Genomic DNA, 25,787 nt, shown 5'->3' on the forward strand with positions numbered 1-25,787 from the left:
TAACTGACCATTTGTCAGGATGGGTAGAAGCTTTTCCTTCAATATCAGTGACAGCTAATATTCAGGTGAAGAAGGTAATTCCAGAACAAATAATCCCTAGATATGGGATTGTTGAAAATATAAAGTCAGATCAAGGGAGTCATTTTCCTTCATACATGTATGTTTTAGAAAGATTAATGAGAACTTCAGGAATAAAATGGTAGTTTCATCCCCATGGCATCCTTCCTCCTCTGGGAAAGTGGAACAAATGAATCAGACATTAAAGAAACACCTGTCAAAGCTGGTTTTAGAGACTAAACTTGTATAATTGTAAACTATAATTGTAAATCAACTTTTTATTTTCAGAGGTAACTACTGAATGTGACTTGCGACTGGGAGAAAGGACTGGCTTATACAGGCTTGGAGTGCCCGCAAGGGGTTTTTATTCTTGTAGAAGCATGCATCTTATTCTTGATTTTCATAATTATTTGGAAACCTAAGATTTATAAATAATGACAGGCAGAGGCCAACTGTTAGTTTTGGTCCTGGTGAGTGCACACCTCAGAGAAGGCCTGCACCAACAGAGGCATGGCTGGCAGGTGGAGGGATGTGATTGTCCAGCTCTATTCTGCCCTTGTGAGGCCCCCCTTGGAGTGCTGCGTCCAGGTCCTGGGCCCCCAGCACAAGAAAGATATGGGGCTATTAGAGTGGGTCCAGAGGAGGGCCACAGAGATGATCAGAGGGCTGGGGCACCTCTCCTAGGAAGAAAGGCTGAGAGAGCTGGGGATGTTCAGCCTGGTGAAGCGAATGCTCTGGGGGGACCTCATCACAGCCTTTCAATACTTCAAGAGTTCTTATAAATAGGGTGAAGAGGGACTTTTTACTTGGGTAGATAATGATAGGACAATGGGGGATGGTTTTAAACTGAAAGAGGGAAGATATAGATTGGATGTTAGGAAGAAATTCTTCACGCAGACGGTGGAGAAGCACTGGCACAGGTTGCCCAGAGAGGTTGTGGATGCCCCATCCCTGGAGGTGTTCAGGGTCAGTCTGGATGAGGCCCTGGCAAACCTGATCTAGTGGGTGGCATCCCTGCCTATGGCAGGGGGGTTGCAACTAGATGGTCTTTAAGCTCCCTTCCAACCCACGCCATTCTATGATTCCATGATTCTAAGAGGCATTCTACAAGTAGCTGGCAGAAGTCATGCAATCGTCAGTGCTTGCTCTCGTAGGGGACTTCAACTTGCAGGATCAGGCTGTCCCCATGGGCCTTAAGAAGAGCTGTTGGGGAGGAAGACTGACATGGATGAACAGGGAACTTTTGCTAAGTCTTTGAGGGAAAAAGCGTTAGCCTCCTGTGGAAGAAGGAGCAGAGAACTCAGGGAGAGTACAAGGAGTTTGCTAGCATATGCAGAGAGAAAATCTGAAAGGCTAAAGGCCAGCATGAACTCAATCTGGCAGCTGTGGTGAAAGACAATAAAAAACATTTTCACAACTATATTAACAGAAAGAGAAGGACCAAGGAGAGTCTCCATCTTTTACTGGAACATGACTACGGAGGATAAGGAAAAGGCTGAGATTCTCAATGCCTTCTTTACATCTGTCTTCAGCAGTCAGACCAGTTATCCTCAGGTCTCAGCCTCAGGGTCTCAGGCTCCCAACCTGGAAATCTGGAACGGGGAGCAGAATAACCCCCCCACAGATCAGGTGGAAACAGTAAGAGACCTGCTGCTCTACCTGGACTGTCACAAGTCCATGGGGCCAGATGGGATCCACCCAAGGGTGCTGAGGGAGCTAGCAGATGTGATTGCTGAGACACTTTCAATCATCTATCAGCGGTCCTGGTCAACTGGAGATGTTGCAGATGACTGGAGACTTGCAAATGTGACACCCATCGATAAGAAGGCTGGAAATGAGGAGACATTTCTGCTCAGCAAGAGCAGTCAGGCATTGGGATGGGTTTCCCAGGGAGGCAGTGGCATCACCATCCCTGGGGGTGTTCAAGGAGAGGTTGGACGTGGTGCTTGGGGACACGGTTTGGTGGGTGACATTGGTGATGGGGTGATGGTTGGACCAGATGATCTTGGAGGGCTTTTCCAACCTTCATGATTCTAGGATTCTACAGGAAAGCTGAGGTGGGACTCTTTATCAGGACGTGTAACAATAGGACAAGGGGGAATGGCTTTAAACTAAAAGAGGGGAGATTTAGATTAGAAACAAGGAATAAAATCTTTAATATGACAGCAGTGAGGCACTGGCACAGGTTTCCTAGAGATGCTGTGGATGCCCCATCCCTGGAGGTGTTCAAGGCCAGGCTGGATGGGGCTTTGAGCAACCTTGATCTAGTGGGAGGTGGGCCTGCCCATAGCAGGGGGATTGGAACTAGATGATCTTCAAAGTCCTTTCCAACCCAAACCATTCTGATTTTATGATTCTAGGAGAATTGTGGCTCACCTTGAAATGAAGCACGCAGAGACCAGTCCAGTCCAACTCAAACAGTTTATTAGCAAAGACTACAAAGCATTATAATGAATCACCACTCTTGACAGTGTGAGGAATGTGTTAACAATTCGTGTCCATAAAGAACAATTCTGTTTGAATCCTGTCTGCCTCTGGGTCCTGCACTGGCAATTTAATTCTTGAACCACAGATGCAGTGTGTCCCAGTCTCCCCCTCATTCTAGTCAATTTATCACGTCTTCAGAAAACACTCCCTAAATTTATGAACCTGTTTGCTTTTGTTATTCCGGACTTCTATTTCTAACAGTTACAGCCTTTTTTCCTGTCTTCTTTGAGATTAACTTAACACTGCTATAGATGTGTCTGTGAATGGCTGGGGAAGAATGTTTTAATTACTCGTGAAGCGTCAAATAAGAAAGCTGTTTGTGTTTGATGTCTGGGAGTTTCAGAACAACTGATAACAACTAGTGACTGTTATGGGATACTATGAGGATCCTTGGTATCTGGCCAGGGGGGGCCAAGAGATTAAGAGGAAGAAAAAAGAAGCTGAAGGACGGTTGGGAGACAAGACCTGCAGAGAGTGTACAGAGAGTGTTCCATAAACTTGGAATAGTGCCGAGTAAGTACAAAGGTGAGAGGAAGACTACGAGCCTTCAGCATGAAAGACCCCTAGAGACGCCCAGAGGAGACTGATGCGCATGCTACAGTAGGAGGAACTGGACCCCGGAAGCTAATTATAATAATCTATTTTTTTAGAAGTAGTAATGAATATGTATTAGTCTAGGTGCATAAAAATCAGCTGCTTGATGTAACTTGTGTGTGTCCTGGTGGAGCGGAGACTCCCGGTGCACCCAGCACTGTTTGCTTACCTCTATTCCTTTATATTCTTTTAATAAATCCTATTTTTTTATTTAATCCTAATTTGAATCCTGAGCCATTTATAACAACAGTTCTTCAGGCAGAACTCTCCCTCTGTGCTGGTGCAGGCAGAGCCACTTCCATGTTCTCCAGACCCTTTTTGTTCAGTTGCCATCTGTCCGTCTTGACAGCACAAACGCTAAGCTCACGCACTGCTGACAGCTGCTGGGGAAGCTGCAAAGCTGTCTAATTCTCTACATTGGTTATAAAGGGCTTTTACCCAACACAGAAGTGCTTGGCAAAAGGAATTGGGGTGGCTAGGTGCTGGAGGGAACTTTGCCAGGCCCAGGCTCATGAATAGGAATGGCTCATGGAAGTGGGGGTACATCTTAACCTAGGACATATACCTAATAACCACAGAGTTAAAATCACTGTCTAAATCCGCATAGGCTGCTGTGTTAATTGCTTTAATGGCATCAGAAAGAGAACAGCACCTGAGTACTAAGTTTATGAATGCAAACAATAATCCCAAAAATCAAAACAGCCAAGTTCCCCACAAATGTTCACCTGCTCGCAGACCCCACTGTCCTTTCTGCAAGTGTGACAAGTATTGCTTCAGGGAAACTGTTCTTTTGCCAGAGTCCATTCTTTTCCCATAGCAGCTGATAAAACTGGTACTTGCTAATGCTGCCTTTGCTCTTCATCTGGCACTTGGTCTTGATCTTGGCGGTATGACTGCTTGCTACTGGAATGTTTTTCTAGTTTGCTTTAAGACAAAGCTGGTGTAAATATTTATGGCAAGAAAGGAAGAGGACTTTGACTTTATCACACAGCAAGGGAATCGCTGAGCAGCAGCATGAGAAGCACTCCTTAGTTTGCCCAACGATGCAGCAATTACATTTAGTTTTATTGACAAGGTTTAAGTCATAATCATTACATGAAGATTTTGTGGTTATCCTCGTATTATGTTCTTCTAAAATGCAAAGCACTTGCAGTTTTTCCTTCATACCAACTTAGCCTAACATTTCTCCAGTTCAGCGAGTGCATCCCTTTTTGAAACTGTGTGCCATGAAGCAGGGATTTCTCCTTTGCCATGAAATTTCCCATTGTAGCATTGTTCTAGCTGTGTCCTGAAAGAAGACACAAACCATTTCCAGTATGCTTGCATGGATGGATCAGGAAGAATGCTCCAAGTGGAATAGGGAGGTCCTGCATCCTGGTATTTCTTGTAGGGGATCCATCTGTCTTCACCAATCCTGAATATGCAGTCACTTGAAACAAGGCTAGAACAAATATCAATGACTAGGTTGTCTGTTTTATGCCATCTGCATCCTTTAAAAACTTGTGGACGATGGAAGACAACCCGGTGGTCTCCGTCATGGTTTGGCATAGTGTTAGTGCAAACAGCCCCACAAAATGGACACTGCTCCTGGCACCCTGCAAACTGCTCAGCCAGTATTGTGTGAGGCTGCCTTTCAAAGGAGCTCATATGAGCTTCTTCAAACTCTTTCCTAAGATCATCAATAACGGGAGACAGTGCTTCTGTCATGGCATTATTCAGGAACTCTACGTCTGTTATCTCCTGATGTTCAATGCCCTTCAGGTCGCTCCTGGGCAAGCTTAGCACATCTCCGAGTGCTCTGCAGAATTCATCCAGCCAAAGAGAGATTTTATCCTTTCTGTCTTTTCTGTCTTTGATAACTGTGGTTGATGCAAAAACAGCTGACTGAATGTTTTCAGAGTAACGAGAGAGGGAGTCTCTTAAAAACATCTCTAGCCTTCTGTTCTTATCTAAACAGTATGTCTCAACTTTTGTCTTAATGTAATTATTTAAAAAGTCTCCTGGGGCAATAAGGTAATGCTTGAAATTTTCAAAATTTTCTTCTTCTGCTAGGTATTTCAGCATGTAATTTTCCAGAGTGGATCTATTGCCTCTGAAATCTGGAATTTTATCCTTCACGTCTCGAGCTATGTCAAGAGCTGTCTTCTCATAGATGGCATGTCGGAGAGCTGGGGCAATCTTGCTGCACAGGAAATCAGCAAATGTTGTGATGCAAGAGGCTCCTTGGCAGGAAATCTGGAAACATTTGAAGAAGTCTTCTCTCTTGCTCTCCAGGTAGACGACTGGTTCATTTGCTTTCCTGAATGCTGCATGCATGTCTTTAAACCTTTCTGCTGCCATTCTGCACAGGTACAGTGATAATTCCATTCTGTAATCTTTATTAAAACTGTAATTTGCAGTGGTAGGGACAGAGTTCATACCTTCCTTCACTTCATTTAGTATTTCATGAATAAAAGTTCGACTGTAATCCATTTTGTCCTTTTCCTTCTTCTCAATGTTTGCCTTCACACGCATTATGATGCTCTCTGTAATGCGTTGCATGCTGTTCTCATCTGCATCGTCCAAACTTTTAGAAAAGCCAAAAAAACTTTTCTTCCTAGACATGTGTTTCTCTTTGTCAACACAAAAGACAGTCTTTTGGGAAAACATTCTGATTCGTATATCTACCTTAGGCTCCTTAAAGTGATCTAGAAGCACATCTTCTATGTCCACATCAATGTCCACCTGTTCCAGAGGGGGAGCAGCAGAGGACACTTCAGTAACCCACTGTATCCAGAGGGAATTGAAGTGGTTTCTCAGTTCACTTTCACCTAATTTCTGGCCTTTTAGAGACAGGGCCAACTCTCTGCTCTTTCTCAGGAGCTCGTTTTCATATTCAGACTTCCTCTCATCCATTTTACTCTGGCTCTTCTTTACTTCTAGAAGTTTCTCACACTTCCTTCGCGTTTCAGCAAGAAGGGACTCTCTCAGTTCTTTCAGCTTCAGTTCTGTGCTGCATTTCCACTGGATCAGTATTTCACGGTCTCTGTCTTCACTGAAGAATGTTTCCATGTTCTTGGTGATGGCATCACTTCTCTCTTGCACCAGTTTTTCAAGGTGTTCCGTGGTGACCTTGCCCAACTCCCCATTCCGCACCTTGTTTTCCAGTTTCATTTGCAAGTCTAAGGCGTGACTTCTCAGCTGCCAGGTCCACTGACTAAATGCAGTTTCCAGTTTCTTGTAGGCAGCAATCTCCACTGAATTCTTGAAGCTGAAAACGAAGTTTTCATTCAGCAGGGCATTCCACAGGTCACTAATACGAACTTTCAAGCTGGAGAGCCTCAAAACGCTGCTGTGCGATTCCTTCTTGGCAGCTTGGAGAATTTTGCTCTTTAATTCCTGGACGTTCTGGCTGTAGGTGGGGTTGGGCGGTGCCATCGGTGGGTTTCCTTCCCACAGGTGAGCAAAGTAATGAATGTGGGTGTTCACGTCAAAGCGGATGACGTCGCTGAAGCAGGTGATGTCACAGAATTCCTGCTGGGCCGCGGTCACGGTCATTTCATCCAGCTTTTCCTGCAGACGTCTTTGTCCTTCCATGTTCTGTTCCTTTGCAGTTATTTCACCCACGTTTTGGTGCACAAAGAGGCAGCCTGGGGAAATATTAACTTGCTTCATCCTCAGGAAAGCCTGCACAGCAATCTGAAGGACGTCTTGCATTTCCGAAGGATTTTCTCCAAAGACGTTGATCAGAGTCATGTTGCCGATGCCGATGACAAAGGTGGCCAGCTCATTGTCATGGTTAAGTGACTGCTTATTGGCCATCTCTATGGCACGAAGTCCTTCTGTGTCAACAACGAGCATGTAATCAAAGTTCAAATCCTGTTGGAGCTTCTCATCCACTTTAATGAGCTGCATAAACGCTCCCCGGGTGCACCTCCCTGCGCTGACGTTAAACTGCAGACCAAACATGGCATTCAGCAGTGTTGACTTCCCTGTGCTCTGGATGCCAAGCACGGAAAGCACAAATACTCGCTTGTCCCCTAGCTTCTCAATTAACCTGTCAAAGATGGCTCCAATCCATTGCAGTGGTATGTAAGAAGCATCACCATCCATCAGCTCAATGGGATACCCTAAAACCATCAGATTGGCAGCAATTTCAGGTAGTTTGACATACCATTTTACTTTGGAGTTTGTTGATTCCAGTGCCTCATAAATCTGCCCCACCTCTCTCAAAATATGCTCAAGGCCAATGGACGAATCATTGATTTCATCAGAAAGGGCATCTAATTTCTTCATCAATTGAGTTTTCAGGTCGCTTTTTCCATTGCTTTTCTTTAATGCCAGGATTTGAGACCATAACTGATGATACTCTCTCTTCAGCTTCTCAAGGTGATCAGAGGAGATGTCCTCCATGAAGATCTTCATCCACTGCAGAAAGAATTTCTTGGTATTGTCTGGCTGTGATTGGAGAAAACCAAGGACTGTTTTCATCAGCTGATTGAGGGGAAAAGCTTTGCCTAGTTGCTTTCTTCGTATTGCTGACTTCTCCAGTTCAATTTGGCTCCGATGATGCTCTATGCTCTTGTTCCTTTTTTCCTCCAAGCGAGTGAGTTCTTTGTCCTTTTTACACCACAGGTACCACAGTTTTCCCTGAAGAGGCAGTAGCTGTGATTTGATCTCAGTCAACTTCTCCTTCTTCAACAGATTCACCAGTTTGATTGCCATTTCTTTGGCTGTCACGCACGCTTCTGCATCTTCATCGACTAAGAAGCCGTGCTGGCGAGCTGTGCTCAGGCATGCATTGAGGCTAACAAGCGTGCTCGACCCTTCCACTAGGTCTCGGATGGTTTTTGTCAGCTCACCCACTAATTCTGCTTCATTTCTGTTCTTGATCCCTATTCTTATGTTTTGGCTAGATCGGCCAGCTGCAATGCTCTCTTTCTCAGTGAAAAGGCAAACCAAAGGTCTCTGAGACTCCCACAGATCACGTAAAATTCTCCTGCCTTTCTTCTCATTACTCTGATCAGACTCAGAAACAAGAACCACATTCACGGCAGAGATCTCCTGTAAAAACTGCAGCTGGGGTTCGTGATCCCTTGCATCTCCGTGCAGGTTACAGAAAGCAACAGGGCCGTTAAAGCTGTCGTCGTCGCTACCACGTGGAATGTACCAGGAGATCTCCACAACACCTTTCATCAGGAAGCAGTCTTTGGTGCTGCCTTTGCAATGGCGGTGGAAAAAAGTGTCGTGTTTTCTCATGCTCAGCAGGGCATTCAGGAGCTGAGACTTGGAAGAGGAAGGAGAGCTGCCGATGCGGAGGAAGGACACGACGGGCATCTCTGCCTGATAAATGAGTTTGTTTTTGTGACTGCTAATGCTCGTCTCCTCTCCCGATCTCACCGTCCCTTTCCAGCTCTTCTTGATTTGGCTGAGGGACCAGAGAGGGAACTCTATCTGTGAAGTGCTCGGGTTTGGTACCAGGAGGGGTAGTGCAAACTGGCAGAAAGCGAGCTTGGATGAAAGGTACTGTCTCATGAAATCATCAGCACAATGAAAAATTGCCATCTGGAGGTCCATGGGGTGCACATGACTCTCCCTGCTTGCAGATTCAGGGGCTCCTTTGTCCAAGTCACTGAGAAAGTCATCAAAGGAATCAGAGGGCTCGTGCTCCTCCGCTGAGGTGTTTGGTGTGGGAACAACTCCTGGCTTACTCGCCTCCTTGCAAGTCAGGTACCTCACCCGATAATCCACGGTCAGGAGCCTTTGCAGGAAGTAAAATGGTAGCTCGCTGTCCTTGCTGGGCTGGCTGTTGTGTACAGATGTCTGGTGTATTATGTGGAAATCTTCTGTGCCCATTTTTCTTGGATAGTACCTTTCCAGCCCAAGGCGCTTAAGTAAGTTGAGGAACTCTGGGCTTGCAGCGGCTTGATTTGCTTTGGATTTGCTGCTGTCTGATTTGGGTTTGCACTGACTGGGAGGCTGCATGCCTTGAAAAGCATCTTCCAGGTCTCTGGTTATACTGTCTTTGTTCAGGTTGCCAGATGTGTCCTCCACTTGCCCATCGATGAAGGATTGCAAATCTCTTTCCAGCCTCTCCCAGTCTTTGAATGCATTGTGCTTTTTGAGGAGAGCTTTCATCTCTGTGGACCATGTGTTTTTCATCTTTTCTTTCATGAAAACTAAGCGGTCATTCTTCTGCTCAGGGGTCACCTTTGTGTTTTTGGATGTTATGGTGAGTCCCATCAGCAGCAGGAAGGCCTGAGCTCTGTAAACATCCTGTTCCTTCAGGCTCTGATAGTCGTTATGTGCAATGCGCATTTCCTGTATCATGAAATTAATTTCTGGACAGCCAAGGAGGTACTGAAAAGTGCTGCTTTCTACTTGGTATCCCGTGCTGGTTGTAACTAAGAGCACTAGGAGTTCTATGTCTTCCTGTGCCCTTTGCTGCAGAGACTGGAGCAAGGAAGAAACAGACTGGCTTACAGTGAAGGTGGCTTTGATCTTTGCCTCATGAATGGCAGATGCAGAAGTTGCCGGTGCATAGGTGACTTCCTGGATGTACTCCTTCATCTGCTGCAGTGTTGTATTGAGATCTTCAAGACTGGAAATACTGGGAGTTTGGGGAAGTGTGTGCTCCTTGTGGAAGACCCATTGCATAATGAAGGAAGCCCTGGGGAAGTCCCTGACAGAGTAGATGTGAGGATCCAGCAGGCACTGCAGCAGAGATTTGATGTAGGTGGTGTTTTCTGGAGAAGACCTCTGGCAAAAGGAAACAGTGTTCACCAGGAACTCCTGCAATGCTTTGTCTGACAGACATATGTTGATCCAGACACTGTGATTCTTTGTTCTGTTATTCAGACCCTGTTGAAAATCTAGCAACATGAGCACTTTCTTTTCATCCACTGTCCCCTCCCAGGTCTTCACTTGCTCCAGGAAAGCTCTGGCCTCTTCTACAGCACTGGCCAGTTCCTCTCCAAAGATCACACCGGTGCTGTGATTTGTTAGCACTTCGTAGACAGTCCTGAGGCCGCTGCCCATTTGATGGGAGGATTTAAAATCAGTGCTGTGGTTGGACAGGACTATGTCCCACACTGGGATCAGCTGAAAGCCCCGGTCGATCACACACCAGGTTGTGTTATTGGCCACAAGCCCGCATTTCCACTCGGGAAGGGAATCCGTCTCTGCTGGGCCCCCTGTTTTGGTCACATAGAGCTGAACTGCTCTGTGGGTGCTGCTTCTGTCTCTTCCCTGAAATGATGCCTGTGAGCTGGAGTTTGAAGCATCCCCCTTCACTCCCCACTTGGTACCGAAGCCGCTGAAGCTAGCCCCGACGTAGCTGTTCAGTGCTTCAGATGTTTGTTGCTTCATCTCATCCCATTGCTCTGCCCTGAAACCTTTGGCACATGCTTTCCACCAGAATATTCCCCCAAAGTGGATGGGTCCCTGGTTCACGTGGGACCCAAACCTGCTGAAGAAGCTGGTGCACCTGCTCTTCAGTAGGTGGAACCTCTCTGCCTCCTGGGTGATGCTCAGAAGATGTTCGATGTCTTGCAGCTCTCGCAGGGCTGCGTCTGAGAGGCGAAGCTGGTCCTTTTGGAAGTAGTAGGAGGCCAGAGGGATGTATTGGTACTTGGTGGTGCAAATGTACGCCTGCTCCGAGTGTGACCAACGGGAGTCCTCTGACTGTGAGGACTTGCCGTAATCTACACCTGTTTCAACACTGAACCCCCAGAACCCAGCTTTGGCAGAAGCGCTGATGCTGAACCCCAGGTGCTCCATGGACTTGGTGAAAGTGGCTTCTGCTGCAGAGGAGGAGAACTCCTTCCTCTCAAGCAGCGACCCTTGCACTGGACCAGTGAGCATGAAGCCATCAGGGACCCTGATGAGTTGCTCTCGCTTTGCCAGCACATCCTCCAGGCTCTTGGTTTGGTAAATCCCCTGCAGAGCCAGGCCTCCCGATGCCCGCCTCAGGACCTCCTCGTCAGAGACGTTCTCCCTCTTCCCCATGGACTTCTCCTGCTGCTCCAGTTGCTCCCGGATGCTCACCAGCTCATCCAGCAATGCCTTCTCTGGAGGTGCCCAGTACTCCTTGGGAATGTCCATGGCTTGCTGTAGGGCCTCCTCTTTCTGTCTTATCATTTCCTTGCTGTGGCTGCGGCTCTTCTGCATTTCTTCCAGCTCCTGTAGGATTGACTTGGCTGCTTCTTGTCTCTGCTTCATCCTCTCCAAGCGCTGCTTCTGTACTTCATCAACAGCTCTTTTGTTGTCTGTGATTCCTAGGAGCCTTTGGAGTGCCTTGGTCTCCCAAGGGTACCGTACTTCGCACTCCAGTTTAAGGTAGTCTTCATATTGCAGATGTTTCAAAGCATCTCTTGACTTAACACCCAATATCTCTGACAGTTTTGGGAGCCAGTATTCTTCGTCAAGTCCTTCCTTCTCAAATGCTTCTGCCAGCAATTGCTTAGCAAGTTGTGCCTTTTCCCCAGCATCTGCTCTATCCTCCTGTGACTCCATGGCTGTGGAAGGGGAAAAGAGACTTTTGTTACATTAGGTGAGAGGAGGCCACCACCCCTTCAAAGAGGCCTCTCCATAGTTCCCGGCTCAGGGATTTCTTCTACCCTGCTGCTGGAACCCAGCCTCGGGCACCCCCGAGATAGGCAGACACAGACCGACAGAGTACCATGGGGTCCATCCCTCAGGAGCAAACTGCTCCAACCTGGCTTCCCCACGGGCAGCAGCTCCTGCCAGGTCACCTGCTCCTGCGTGGGCTCCTCTCCACGGGCTACAGGTCCGGCCCAGAATCTGCTGAGGCAGGGGTCTTCCACAGGCGGCAGCCTCCGTCTGTGCAGGGCCACCTGCTCCACTGTGGTCTCCTCCACGGGCTGCAGCGTGGAACCCTGCTCCACCGTGGTAGTCCATGGGCTGCAGGGGGACATCCTGCTTCACCATGGTCCTCACCACAGGCCGCAGGGGACTTCTGCTCCAGCGCCTGGAGCACCTCTCCCCCTCCTTCTGCACTGACCTTGGCGCCTGCAAGGCTTTTCCTCACTCCTCTCACTCTCTCAGCTGCTGTGTGGTGCAGTGTTTTTTTCCCTGTCTTAAATAAGCTCTCACAGAGACGCAAAAAGTGATGGGTGAGACCAGTCCTGGCAGCTGTATTGGGTTTACGTGGCAAGGTTTTGGTAGCAGGGGGCCATAGGGGTGGTTTCTGTGAGAAGGATCTAGAAGCTGCCCCAAGTTTGGTAAGGGCCCCACTGCTGACCAGAGCTGAGCCAATAAGCGATGTTATTTTGCACCTCTGTGAGAGCATATTTAAGACAGGGAAAAAACCGCTGCGCCATAAAGCAGCTGAGAGAGTGAGAGGAGTGAGGAAAATCACAGAATCACAGAACTGTAGGGGATGGAAGGGACCTCGAAAGACCATCGGGTCCAACCCCCCTGCCAAAGCAGGTTCCTCAGAGCAGGCTGCCCAGATAGGCGTCCAGACAGGCCTTGAATATCTCCAGAGAAGGAGACTCCACAACCTCCCTAGGCAGCCTGTTCCAATGCTCCGTCACCGCCACTGTGAAGAAGTTCTTTCGCATGTCAGTGCAGAACTGCCTGGGCTCTAACTTGCAGCCATTGCCCCTTGGCCTATCCCCACAAACCACTGAGAAGAGGTTGGCTACATCCTATTGTCCCCCACCCCTCTGATATATACACTGAGGAGATCCCCTCTCAGTCTCCTCTTCTCCAGGCTGAACAGACCCAGGTCTCTCAGCTTTTCTTCATAGGGAAGATGCTCCAGGCCCCGTATCATCTTTGTGGCCCTCCGCTGGACTCTTTCCAGGAGATCCCTGTCCTTTCTGTACCAGGAAGCCCAGAACTGGACACAGTACTCCAGGTGAGGCCTGACCAGGGCAGAGTAGAGGGGGAGGATCACCTCCCTTGACCTGCTGGCCACGCTCCCCTTAATGCACGCCAGGATCCCATTAGCCTTCTTGGACACCAGGGCACAGTGCTGGCTCATGGTCAACCTGTCGTGCACCAGGACCCCCAGGTCCTTCTCCTCAGAGCTCCTCTCCAGCAGGTTGTCCCCCAGCCTGTACTGATACATGTGGTTGTTCCTTCCCAGGTGCAGGCCCCAAAACTGGCTCTTATTAAATCTCATATGGCTTCTTCCTGCCCATCTGTCCAGCCAGTCCCGGTCTCACTGAACGGCAGCACAGCCTTCTGGCGTGTCAGCCACTCCTCCCAGCTTTGTGTCATCGGTGTACTTGCTGAGGGCAGACAATATTCCCTCATCAAGGTCGTCGATGAAGATGTTGAACAAGACCGGACCCAGCACCGACCCCTGGGGAACACCGCTAGTCAGAGGCCTCCAGCCAGACTCTGCTCCCCTGATCACCACCCTCTTTAGCCTTGCTAAAGTCAAGGTAGATGACATCCACCGCTCTCCCCCCATCTACCCAGCTGGTGATGACATCAAGGCAACGAGGTTGGTCGAGGATGACTTCCCCTCGATGAATCCATGCTGACTACTCCTCATAGCCTTCTTCTCTTCCAATTGCTTGGAGATGGCATCCAGAGCAAGTTGCTCCAATACCTTTCCAGGGACAGAGGTGAGACTGACTGGCCTGTAGTTTCCCGAATCCTCCTTCCTGCCCTTCTTAAAGACCAGAGTGACATTGGCTGTCCTCTAGTCTTCAGACACCTCACCCATTCTCCAGGACCTTTCAAAGATGATAAAGAGTGGTTTGGTGATCACAACTGCCAGCTCCCTTAGCACACGTGGATGCATCCCATTGGGACCCATGGATTTGTGTGCGTTGAGCCCACTCAGACACTCCTGAACCACTCCCATGTCCACCAGGGGGGAGCCCTCCATTTCCCAGACCCTTTGTCCTATTGTCAGGGGTGAGGAGTCCTGGGGGAGTGTCCTTGGAGCAAAGACTGAAGCAAAGAAAGCATTCAGTATCTCTGCCTTCTCAGCGTCTCCTGTGACCAGGACACCCCCTCATTCAGCAAGGGACCCACATTATCCCTAGTCCTCCTCTTGCTGTTTACATACTTGAAAAAACCCTCTTATTATCCTTTATCTCTTTTACAAGCCTCATCTCTAGGTGGACTTTAGCCTTCCTCGTTGCGTCCCTGCAGGCCCTGACAACACATTGTGTTGGGTCTGTCTGAGCTGGAGTCACCTTTTCCCTGCAGCAGCCCGCACAGTGCTGTGCTCTGCACTCGTAGCTGGAACAGCACTGATATCACTCCAGTGGTGTGTCTATTGCTGCGTAGTGCTGGCACAGCATCAGGACTCCTTCCAAGCCCCCAAGAGCCAGCAGGCTGGGGGTGGGCAAGTGATGGGGAGGGGACATTGCCGGGGCAGCTGACCTAAACCAACCAAAGGGATATTCCATAACACCTGATGTCACACTCAGCAATAAAAGGGGGGGCTCTCGTGGGGGAGGGGGCTGTTCCTCCTGAACAACCACTACGCGTTTTGAGGCCCTGCTTCCCAGGACGTGGCCGAACACCGCTCGTTGATGGGAAGTAGAGAATAATTTGTTTTTTCTCTCTCTCTGTGCTTCCGCGCGGACTGATTGTTTCTTTTGTTTCTGTTTTTCCTTCCCATTCCCTTTCCCTTTAATTAAACCTTTCTCATCTCAAACCTCGAGTTCTCTGTGTTGTATTTTCTCCCCCTTCCTCTTTGAGGAGAGGGGGAGTGAGAGAGCGGTTGTGGTGGAGCTCGGCTGCCCACCTGAGTAAAACCACCACACACATCTATACTCCTCCCAAGAGGACAGGCCCTTTTTCCACATTTCACAGACCTTCCTCTTCCTTTTATTCTTATTGATGAACTCCTTGCTCATCCACGTGGGCTTCCTGCCCCCCTTCCCCGATTTCCTATTCCTCGGGATGCACTGACCCTGAGCATGGAAGAAGTGCTGCTTAAATGTAGCCGAGCTCTCACAAGCACCCTTGCCTTCTAGCAACCTATCCCATGAGATACTCCCAAGCAGGTCCCAGAAGAGGTCAAAGTTGGCTCTTCGGAAGTCCAGGGTAGCAATCCTGCTTTTAGCTTTACTTCCTTTGCCTAGTTCTATCTGGAACTCCACCATCTCATGGTCACTGCATCCCAAGCTGCCCCCAACCTTCACATCGCTAACGAGGCCATCCCTGTTGCTAAGAACGAGGTCCAGGAGCACCCTCTGCCTCGTCGGCTCCTCCACCACCTGCATCAGAAAATTGTCCTCAACACATTGTAGGAACCCTTTGGACTGCTTGTGCCTGGCCGAGTCGCTTACCCAGCAGATGTCTGGGTAATTGAAGTCCCCCATGAGGACCAGCGCTCGTGATCGTGAGGCTACTAGCAGCTGCTCGTAGAAGGCCTCATTGACTTCCTCCTCCTGATCTGGAGACCTGTAGTAGACCCCCACCACTGTGTCTCCCATACCATACCTCTTTGAGGAGAGGGGGAGTGAGAGAGCGGTTGTGGTGGAGCTCGGCTGCCCACCTGAGTAAAACCACCACAGTCCTTTTTGGCGCCCAACGTGGGGCTCGAGGGTTGAGATAACAATAGCATTGATTGAAGTATTTACAACTAACATATTGATAGTCATAATGCTTGGTTTTCTGGTAATACTTTTCTGTGTGGATATGTTGTATGTAGCCCACTCTCTGTTTTCTTTTTTCCTTTACATCCGATTGGAGAAAGTGTTGAAGTCTGTGCTTGTTTTTTTTATCATGTTGTGCTGTCACATACTGGCCTTCAGTTTTGTTTGGTATTCAGGCCCGGCCTTGTTATCCTCCTGGTCTCATGGAGATTATCTTATTGAAAATATTAAGAATTACAGTGCCTTCTTTTTTGCCCCTAGCAGTCAATCAGTGAATAATATCGGGTGTGGTGCCTTCTCCTTTTCTCCCTGTGGGCTAATTACAGCAGCCTTTCAGTATCTTGGATACCCTCGGTCAGATATTATCCTCCTCTTACTAGGTCTAGTGTTTGTCTTCTTCCCCAAGGTAAAGCAATTTATTAAGAATATTATCCAAGGACCTGTCCCCAGACAAAGTAGTTGTGGGTGGCAAGGTGTGTGGGGGTATTTGGGCAGGTACCTATCATGGTTTTCTCCTCCAATGGTTCTAAATTTCACCCCTGAACAAGTACAAAATCCAAGAAAACTGGTAGAATGTTTGAAAGATGTATGTCCTGACCCTGGCAATCCTAGAGAACTCCACCAGCTTGCTGCACTCTGCTGGGGTCTGGCTTACGCCTATCAGATGTCAATTAACATTGCCCAGCACCCTCAAGGGGATAGGGAGGTTCCTGAATTTGATGATGAGACAGCACACACTGTGACCACCCCAGAGGACTGACCATCTATGGTATCAGTCGCCCCTGTAGTAAAGACAAAACAGTGGAAACAGAGATCAGGTCGTTTAGTAAGGGAAGAAGCTCCTCCTACGGATGAGGGAGAAGAGGAAAAGGCAGGCAGCTCTAAAGCAGCGTCATCACGGCAATATCACGAAGAAGAGACTGAAATCATAGATGAATCAGAAACTACTCGGTCTCTATCTTTGAGTGAGCTGCGAGAAATACGAAAAGACTTCAGTCGCCATCCAGGTGAGCACATCCTCAGTTGGCTGCTTCGATGCTGGGATAGTGGGGCCAATACCCAACAGCTAGAAGGCAATGAAGCCAAGCAGCTGTCATCCCTTTCTAGAGAAAGGCTCATTGATAGAGTAATTGGAAGAGAGGCACAAGTTATCAGCCTCTGGAGGCGAATCCTAACAGCTGTGAAAGAAAGGTATCCCCACAAAGAGGATATTGTATACCAAGTAAGCAAATGGACCACTATGGATAAGGGCCTCCAGCAGCTGCAGGAATTAGCTGTGCTGGAGATGCGCTATAGTGGTTTAAACAACGCCCAGGTACCTAAAGACCCTGATGAAGTTCAATGCACAACGTCCATGTGGCGGAAGTTTGTACGGGCTGCACCCCCAACACATGCCAGCACACTGGCAGTAATGGGTTGGGAGGAGGGGATGGGGCCAACTGTGGACAACGTGTCCAATCAACTTCATAAATATGAAGAAAATCTCTCTGCCCCAGTACGGGGCCGCATTTCAGCTGTGGAGAGACTGTCCCAACGGCTAGATGAACACATAGCTTCGTCCTCACCTAGACGGAAAAATCTTTCGGCCATCAAGCACCAGCAGTCCCCGGCTCAAACAAGGGAGAATCTGGGACGCACACCGCGAGGTACCTTGTGGTTTTATTTACGTGACCACGGGGAAGATATGAGGAAGTGGGACGGTGAACCGACCTCGGCCCTAGCTGCTCGGGTATGTGAGCTACGGAAAGATACAGCAGCAACAAAGAGGGCCCCTAGGAGGATTGTTGCCCCAGTTTCTGTTGGACAGTCCCCCAGAGGCAGTAGAAGGGATAGTATTACTCCTGACCCTGACGAAAAGACTTCTGCTTCACATTTGGAAGAATTAATTGATAGATACTCCGACCAGGACTAGTGGGGCCCTGCCTCTGGCCAGGTAGAGGAGAGGGACAACCGGATTTACTGGATTGTGTGGATTCGATGGCCTGGCACACCAGAACCGCAAAAATATAAAGCTTTAGTGGACACAGGCGCACAGTGTACCTTAATGCCATCAGGCCACCAAGGGGCAGAACCCACCTCTATCTCTGGAGTGACGGGGGGATCCCAAGAGCTAACCATATTGGAAGCTGAAGTGAGTCTCACTGGGAATGAGTGGCAAAAGCACCCCATCATGACTGGCCCAGAAGCTTCGTGCATCCTCGGCATAGACTACCTCAGGAAAGGGTACTTCAAGGATCCAAAAGGGTACCTACCGGTGGGCTTTTGGCATAGCTGCCTTGAGCACAGAGACGATTAAGCAGCTGTCTATCCTGCCTGGTCTCTCACAAGACCCTTCTGCTGTAGGATTGCTGAGGACTGAAGAACAGCAAGTGCCAATTGCGACTACAACTGTGCGCCGGCGGCAATATCGCACCAACCCAGACTCTCTGACACCTATCCATGAGTTAGTTCACCATCTGGAGAGCCAAGGAGTGATCAGCAAGACTCATTCACCTTTTAACAGTCCTATATGACCAGTGCGAAAGTCCAATGGTGAGTGGAGGCTAACAGTGGACTATCGGGGCCTGAATGAAGTCACACCACCACTAAGTGCAACAGTGCCAGACATGCTAGAACTCCAGTACGAACTAGAGTCAAAGGCAGCCAAGTGGTATGCTACAATCGATATTGCTAATGCATTTTTCTCTGTCCCTCTAGCAGCAGCATGCAGGCCACAATTTGCTTTCACTTGGAGGGGCATTCAGTATACTTGGAATCGACTGCCCCAGGGGTGGAAACACAGCCCTACCATTAGCCACGGACTGATCCAGATGACACTGCAACAGGGGAACGCTCCTGAACACCTGCAGTACATCGATGATATCATCGTATGGGGTAACACAGCAGAAGAAGTTTTTGGGAAAGGGAAGAAAATAATTCAAATTCTCCTGAAAGCTGGCTTTGCCATTAAACAGAATAAGGTCAAGGGACCTGCACAGGAAATCCAGTTCTTGGGGGTAAAATGGCAGGATGGACGTCGCCACATTCCAACGGATGTGATCAACAAAATAACAGTTATGTCTCCACCAACTAGCAAAAAAGAAACACAAGCTTTCCAAGGCCTCGTGGGATTCTGGAGAATGCATGTGCCCGGCTATAGTCAGCTTGTGAGTCCTCTATCTCGAGTGACTCAAAAGAGGAACACTTTCGAGTGGGGCCCCGAGCAACAACAGGCCTTTGAACAACTCAAACAAGAAATAGCTCGTGCAGTAGCCCTCGGGCCTGTCCGTACCGGACCAGCTGTGCAAAACATACTGTACACTGAAGCTGGGGAGCATGGGCTCACCTGGAGCCTCTGGCACAAGACCCCAGGAGAAACTCGAGGCCGACCTCTGGGGTTCTGGAGCCGGGGCTATCGAGGATCAGAATCCGATTACACCCCAACTGAAAAGGAAATATTAACAGCATATGAGGGGATTCAAGCCACTTCAGAAGTTGTTGGTACAGAAGCACAACTCCTCCTGGCCCCACGGCTACCTGTGTTACATTGGATGTTCAAAGAGAAAATCCCCACTACACATCATGCAACCGACACTATGTGGAGTAAATGGGTAGCGTTAATTACACAGTGGGCTTGAATGGGGAAAGCCAACCACCTGGGAATCCTGGAAGAGATTATGAACTGGCTGGAGGGCAGGGATTTTGGAGTACCGACAGAAGAAGTAACTTGTGCTGAAGAGGCACCACCATACAATGAGTTTCCAGAAGACAGAAAGCAGTATGCGTTGTTTACTGACGGATCCTGCCGTGTGGTAGGGAGCCATCGGAAGTGGAAAGCTGCTGTGTGGAGTCCCACACGACAAGTTGTGGAGGCCATGGAAGGGGAAGGCAAGTCGAGTCAGTATGCAGAAGTGAAAGCTCTACAACTGGTCCTAGAAATTGCTGAAAGAGAAAAATGGCCAGTAATGTATCTCTACACTGACGCATGGGTGGTGGCAAATGCTCTGTATGGGTGACTGCTACAATGGAAACAGAACAACTGGCAGCGCAGAGGTAAACCTATCTGGGCTGCTACCCTGTGGAAAGATATTGCTGCCCGGGTAGAAAACCTGGCTGTAAAGGTACGTCATGTAGATGCTCACATGCCTAAGAATCGTGCTACTGAAGAACATCAGAACAACGAAGAAGTAGATCGAGCTTCAAAAATTGAAATACCTCAGGTGGACCTAGAATGGGGGGCGTAAGGGTGAGCTGTTTGTAGCTCGATGGGCCCATGAAACATCAGGACATCTGGGGAGGGATGCCACATACAGATGGGCTCGTGATCGAGGGGTGGACCTGACCATTGAGGCTATTACACAGGTTACCCAGGAGTGTGAGACTTGTGCTGCAATCAAGCAAGCCATGAGGGTAAAATCTCCCTGGAACAGGGGGAGATGGCTAGGGTTTCAATATGGTGAGGCCTGGCAAATTGACTATATCAGACCACTCCCAAAAACTCGCCAAGGCAAACGGTACATACTCACCATGGTAGAAGCAACTACTGGGTGGCTGGAAACATATCCAGTAAACCATGCCACGGCCCGAAACACTACCTTGGGCCTGGAAAGACAAGTGTTGTGGCGACATGGTACACCAGAAAGAATTGAGTCCGACAATGGGAGTCACTTCTGAAACAATTTGATCACTTTCTGGGCCATGAGACATGGCATTGAATGGGTGTATCACATCCCTTATCACCCACAAGCCTCTGGGAAGGTTGAGAGGTACAATGGACTGTTAAAAACTATGTTGCGAGCATTGGGTGCTGGGACGTGGAAACACTGGGATATAAATCTACCAGAGGCCACTTGGCTAGTTTACAACAGGGGGTCTGACAGCCGTCCTGGTCCTGCTGAAACAAAACCCCTACACACTGTGGGAGAAGCTGAAGTCCCTGTAGTGCATGTGGGAAAGTGGATGGGGAAGGCAGTGTGGGTCGCCCCTGCCATGGGAAAAGGCAAACCCACTCATGGGATTGTCTTTGCCCAAGGACCAGGGTCTACCTGGTGGGTCATGCAAAAGAATGGGGATATCAAGTGTGTGCCTCAAGGAGATTTAACACTGGGAGAAAATTAATCTGTCATCCAAGTTATGTGTTGTAGGAGGACACTGCAGAACCAATGACAGGTCAACTTTACAAGGAACTGGGCAAGTGCAACAGTGATGTGAGCTAAGCTGGTGCTGGTGTCAAGAAAACCAACTTCGCCTGCCCTGAGTGACCACTTTGACAGATGAAGCTGAAACCATCAACAGTTTTTATGAGCATTTTGGGAAAAGACCTATAGAATAAAGAGAAGTACAGACATAAAAATTCTTCAATGGACAGAAAACAATGGTGATGAGAACTTCTATATACTAAACTGCACCTGATTGTGACACAAATGTTATGGAATAAGGGGTGGAAGTTGTGTTGGGTCTGTCTGGGCTGGAGTCACCTTTTCCCTGCAGCAGCCCGCACAGTGCTGTGCTCTGCACTCGTAGCTGGAACAGCACTGATATCACTCCAGTGGTGTGTCTATTGCTGCGTAGCGCTGGCACAGCATCAGGACTCCTTCCAAGCCCCCAAGAGCCAGCAGGCTGGGGGTGGGCAAGTGATGGGGAGGGGACATTGCCGGGGCAGCTGACCTAAACCAACCAAAGGGATATTCCATAACACCTGATGTCACACTCAGCAATAAAAGGGGGGGCTCTCGTGGGGGAGGGGGCTGTTCCTCCTGAACAACCACTACGCGTTTTGAGGCCCTGCTTCCCAGGACGTGGCCGAACACCGCTCGTTGATGGGAAGTAGAGAATATTTTTTTTTCTCTCTCTCTGTGCTTCCGCGCGGACTGATTGTTTCTTTTGTTTCTGTTTTTCCTCCCCATTCCCTTTCCCTTTAATTAAACCTTTCTCATCTCAAACCTCGAGTTCTCTGTGTTGTATTTTCTCCCCCTTCCTCTTTGAGGAGAGGGGGAGTGAGAGAGCGGTTGTGGTGGAGCTCGTCTGCCCACCTGAGTAAAACCACCACACACATCTATACTCCTCCCAAGAGGACAGGCCCTTTTTCCACATTTCACAGACCTTCCTCTTCCTTTTATTCTTATTGATGAACTCCTTGCTCATCCACGCGGGCTTCCTGCCCCCCTTCCCCGATTTCCTATTCCTCGGGATGCACTGACCCTGAGCATGGAAGAAGTGCTGCTTAAATGTAGCCGAGCTCTCACAAGCACCCTTGCCTTCTAGCAACCTATCCCATGAGATACTCCCAAGCAGGTCCCAGAAGAGGTCAAAGTTGGCTCTTCGGAAGTCCAGGGTAGCAATCCTGCTTTTAGCTTTACTTCCTTTGCCTAGTTCTATCTGGAACTCCACCATCTCATGGTCACTGCATCCCAAGCTGCCCCCAACCTTCACATCGCTAACGAGGCCATCCCTGTTGCTAAGAACGAGGTCCAGGAGCACCCTCTGCCTCGTCGGCTCCTCCACCACCTGCATCAGAAAATTGTCCTCAACACTTTGTAGGAACCCTTTGGACTGCTTGTGCCTGGCCGAGTCGCTTACCCAGCAGATGTCTGGGTAATTGAAGTCCCCCATGAGGACCAGCGCTTGTGATTGTGAGGCTACTAGCAGCTGCTCGTAGAAGGCCTCATCGACTTCCTCCTCCTGATCTGGAGACCTGTAGTAGACCCCCACCACCGTGTCTCCCATACCAGCCCACCCCTTAATTCTCACCCACAATCTCTCCACTTGTCCCTCACTCTCCCCCAGCTGGAGCTGGGTACGCTCTAATTGCTCCCTCACATAAAGGGCAGCCCAACCCCCTCGCTTCCCCAGCCTGCCTTTCCTAAAGAGGACATAGCCCTCCATGACTGCGTTCCAGTCATGCGAGCTGTCCCACCACGTCTCAGTGATCGTACCGAGATCGTGGCCTCTCGACCAAACACAGATCTCGAGCTCATCCTGCTTGTTTCCCATGCTCCGTGCATTGGTGTACAGGCACTTTAGGGAAGCAGCAGGTGCAGTTACCCCTGGGGGGATGCAAGAAGAAGATACTGGACAGGGGATGGGGAACGCTACCTTCTCTGAGGAGCCCTCAGACAATGCTATGGGAGAGCTCAGAAGTTTTTCCCTATCTTCAACAGTGACAGCAGTGATGACTTCCCCCAGCCCTTCTCTGTCACCTTTAGCTCCCCTCTCTTCCCCCATCAAACCTAGTTTAAAGCCCTGGTAATCAGCCCAGAGAGCTTGCTCCCCAATAAACTTGCGCCCCACTTGGTGTCTGTCCATAGCCCACATACCCAACCTCTCAAAGGACGGCCCAAGATCAAAATACCCAAATCCCTGGTAAAGACACCACCCCGTCAGCCAGTCATTTCTCTGTAAAAGCCTTGCAGGCGCCAAGGTCAGTGAAGAAGGAGGGGGGAGAGGTGCTCCAGGCGCCGGAGCAGAAGTCCCCTGCGGCCTGTGGTGAGGACCATGGTGAAGCAGGATGTCCCCCTGCAGCCCATGGACTACCACGGTGGAGCAGGGTTCCACGCTGCAGCCCGTGGAGGAGACCACGGTGGAGCAGGTGGCCCTGCACCGATGGAGGCTGCCGCCTGTGGAAGACCCCTGCCGGAGCAGATTCCAGGCCAGACCTGTAGCCTGTAGAGAGGAGCCCACGCAGGAGCAGGTGACCTGGCAGGAGCTGCTGCCCGTGGGGGAGCTAGGTCGGAGCAGTTTTCTCCTGAGAAAATGGACCAGCTCTGGAAGAGCTGCTGCATGTGGGCAGCCCACGCCGGATCAGTTCGTCAAGGACTGCATCCCATGGGAGGGACCCCACAGCACAGGGGACGAGAGTGACCGAGAAGGAGTGGCGGAGAAGTGCTGTAGGCTGACCATAACCCCCATTCCCCCGTTCCCCCGCGCCGCTCGGGGGGAGGAGGTGGAAGACGGTGGGTGGGGGGGGAAGGTGCTTTTGGTTTCTTTCCTTTGTTTCTCACTTCTCTAGTTTGTTAGTAATAAGCAATAAATCTTACTGTCTCCCTATGCTGAGTCTGTTTTCCCCTCACAAATAATTACTGTGTGATCTTCTTGTCCTTATCTCAACCTTTGAGCCCTTTTCATTGTATTTTCTCCCCATTCCTCTTTGAGGAGGGGGAGTGAGAGAGTGGCTGTGGTGGAGCTCAGCTGCCCACTCGAGCAGAACAACCACAATGATCTATAATATGTCTTCCATCTCAAACCATTTTAGGATTCTTTAGCATTTGGAGCCTTGGTTTCTCATGGTCGGGAAGATGACCTGGCAATGCACAGACTATGCCTCTGGGGCTGTTTTCAGAGCACGATGCAGGGAGCAGCCAACGCCTGCCCAGGGCCATGGTGGAAGGGCCCTGGGGGAGCTGCCAGAGGAGCATGAAGCCCACTGGGGTGGTGTTGGAGGATGTTGTGGTTTAACCAGGCAGGCAGCAAAGCACCACACAGCCCTTTGCTGGCTCCCCCCACCCCCACAGCAGGATGGGGGAGGGAACTGAAGAAAAAAAAATTAAAGGGCAAAAAAAAATCCAGATGCTCTTAGAAGCTTATCTAAGCGCACTTGTTGAGTGATCTCCCTGTCCTTATCTCAACCCATGAGCCCTTTTCATTGCATTTTCTCCCACTTTTCCTATGAGGACGGGGAGAGAGAGAGCAGTTATGGTAGAGCTCAAATGCTTAGAAGAACAGTACCACCACAGTCCCTTCCAATCGAAACCAATTTAGGATACTATGAAGTGCTAAAAACCTGCGTGTTGAGAAGAAGACAGTTTAATAGGACAGAAAAGGAATGGATAATGATGATGATGGTGATAATAATAAACCAACAAATATCCAAAGCAAGTGATACACAGTGCAATTGGTCACCAACCACTGACTGAAGCCTAACCCTCGCTTTAGCGGCAGCTGCCCCCCACCCGAGCCAGCTCCCCTAGATTTTATTGCTGAGCAGTACGTCCTCTGGGATGGGACATCCTTTGGTTCCTTGGGGTCAGCTGTCGTGCTTCTGTCCCCTCCTGGCTCATTGTGCACCCTGGGCTCCTCTCTGCCAGGACAGCATGAGGAGCAGGAAAGTCCTTGGCTCTGTGCAAGCACTGCTCCGCAACAACTAACACATTGGTGCTGTCAGCACCCTTCTCATCCTAAATCAAACCCATAGCCTATAGCAGCTACAAGGAAAAAAATTACTCCATCCTGACTGTGCCTCTGCCTGCTGTGGGTGATGCGGCAGCCCCCAAGACAGGGAGAGGACCCCTGTGCTGAGTTGGCCCCGGCCAACAAGGAGAACCCAGCAGCTGCTCCCCCGCTCCCCACCAACAGGACTGGGAGAAAAGCGGAGACACAAAAGCAAGACAAGCTCGTGGGTCAAGGTAAGGAGAGTTTAGCAATCACTGCCCTATCTAGCCCCACCGCCAGGCTTCGCACCTCTGCGGGGCATTGGGCTGTCCCAGGGGGCCTCCTGCTTACCTGCCTGCTGCTGCCCCGGCCCCCAGATCCTCCCTGCCCTCCAGGGCAGCCCTTGCAGCATGCCCCCCCACATCCTGCAGCAGCCTGACTGGAGGGAGCTGCTCCTCCGTCCCCGACACCCGAGCAGAGCCCATTTCCCCTGTGTGAAAAGCCCTGCTGCCCTCCTGGCATCTCGCAGCCCAGCAGGAGATGGGTGAAACAGCGAGCAGGAGGCCAAGGGGTCTCCGCATGTGGCCCCTACCCTGCCCAGTGCATGTCAGCAGGGACCTACCTGCCCTCCCTGGTGCTCTGCAGCTCCAGTAGCGTCTCAGCCCAGCTCCCGTGCCATCTCAGCGCAGCCCCTGCACAGCCTCAGCCCACCCCTGACCCCACTCTTTATAGAGCCCCAAGCCCCTGCACTAGCCACAGTTTATTGGTTACACAGCAGGGAGATATTTTTTCCTTTCCTGGAAGTCAGGCTGTTATCTTTCAGGCAGTGCCAGAAAGTGAAACTTGGCAGTTGCTGGCTGTGCTGGAGCAGCCACATCCCCAAGCACTCCTCCACGGAAGGAAAGGGTGTTGCAGGAAGCACGGTTGAATGCATGACAGACACCAGGAGAG

The 25,787-nt window shown here is 49.7% G+C and overlaps 1 protein-coding gene across 1 annotated transcript; it reads right to left on the reverse strand.

Annotated features, from left to right (window-relative positions):
- Positions 1–2,464: 2,464 nt before the first annotated feature.
- On the reverse strand, positions 2,465–11,631 carry LOC137854990 (interferon-induced very large GTPase 1-like). The gene has a single exon (XM_068679047.1). The coding sequence runs from the start codon at positions 11,629–11,631 to the stop codon at positions 4,315–4,317; it is 7,317 nt and encodes a 2,438-aa protein (XP_068535148.1). The 3' UTR covers positions 2,465–4,314.
- Between the last annotated feature and the right edge of the window lie 14,156 nt (positions 11,632–25,787).

The sequence above is a fragment of the Anas acuta genome, chromosome 3, assembly GCF_963932015.1.
Source record: "Anas acuta chromosome 3, bAnaAcu1.1, whole genome shotgun sequence".
Lineage (NCBI taxonomy): Eukaryota > Metazoa > Chordata > Aves > Anseriformes > Anatidae > Anas > Anas acuta.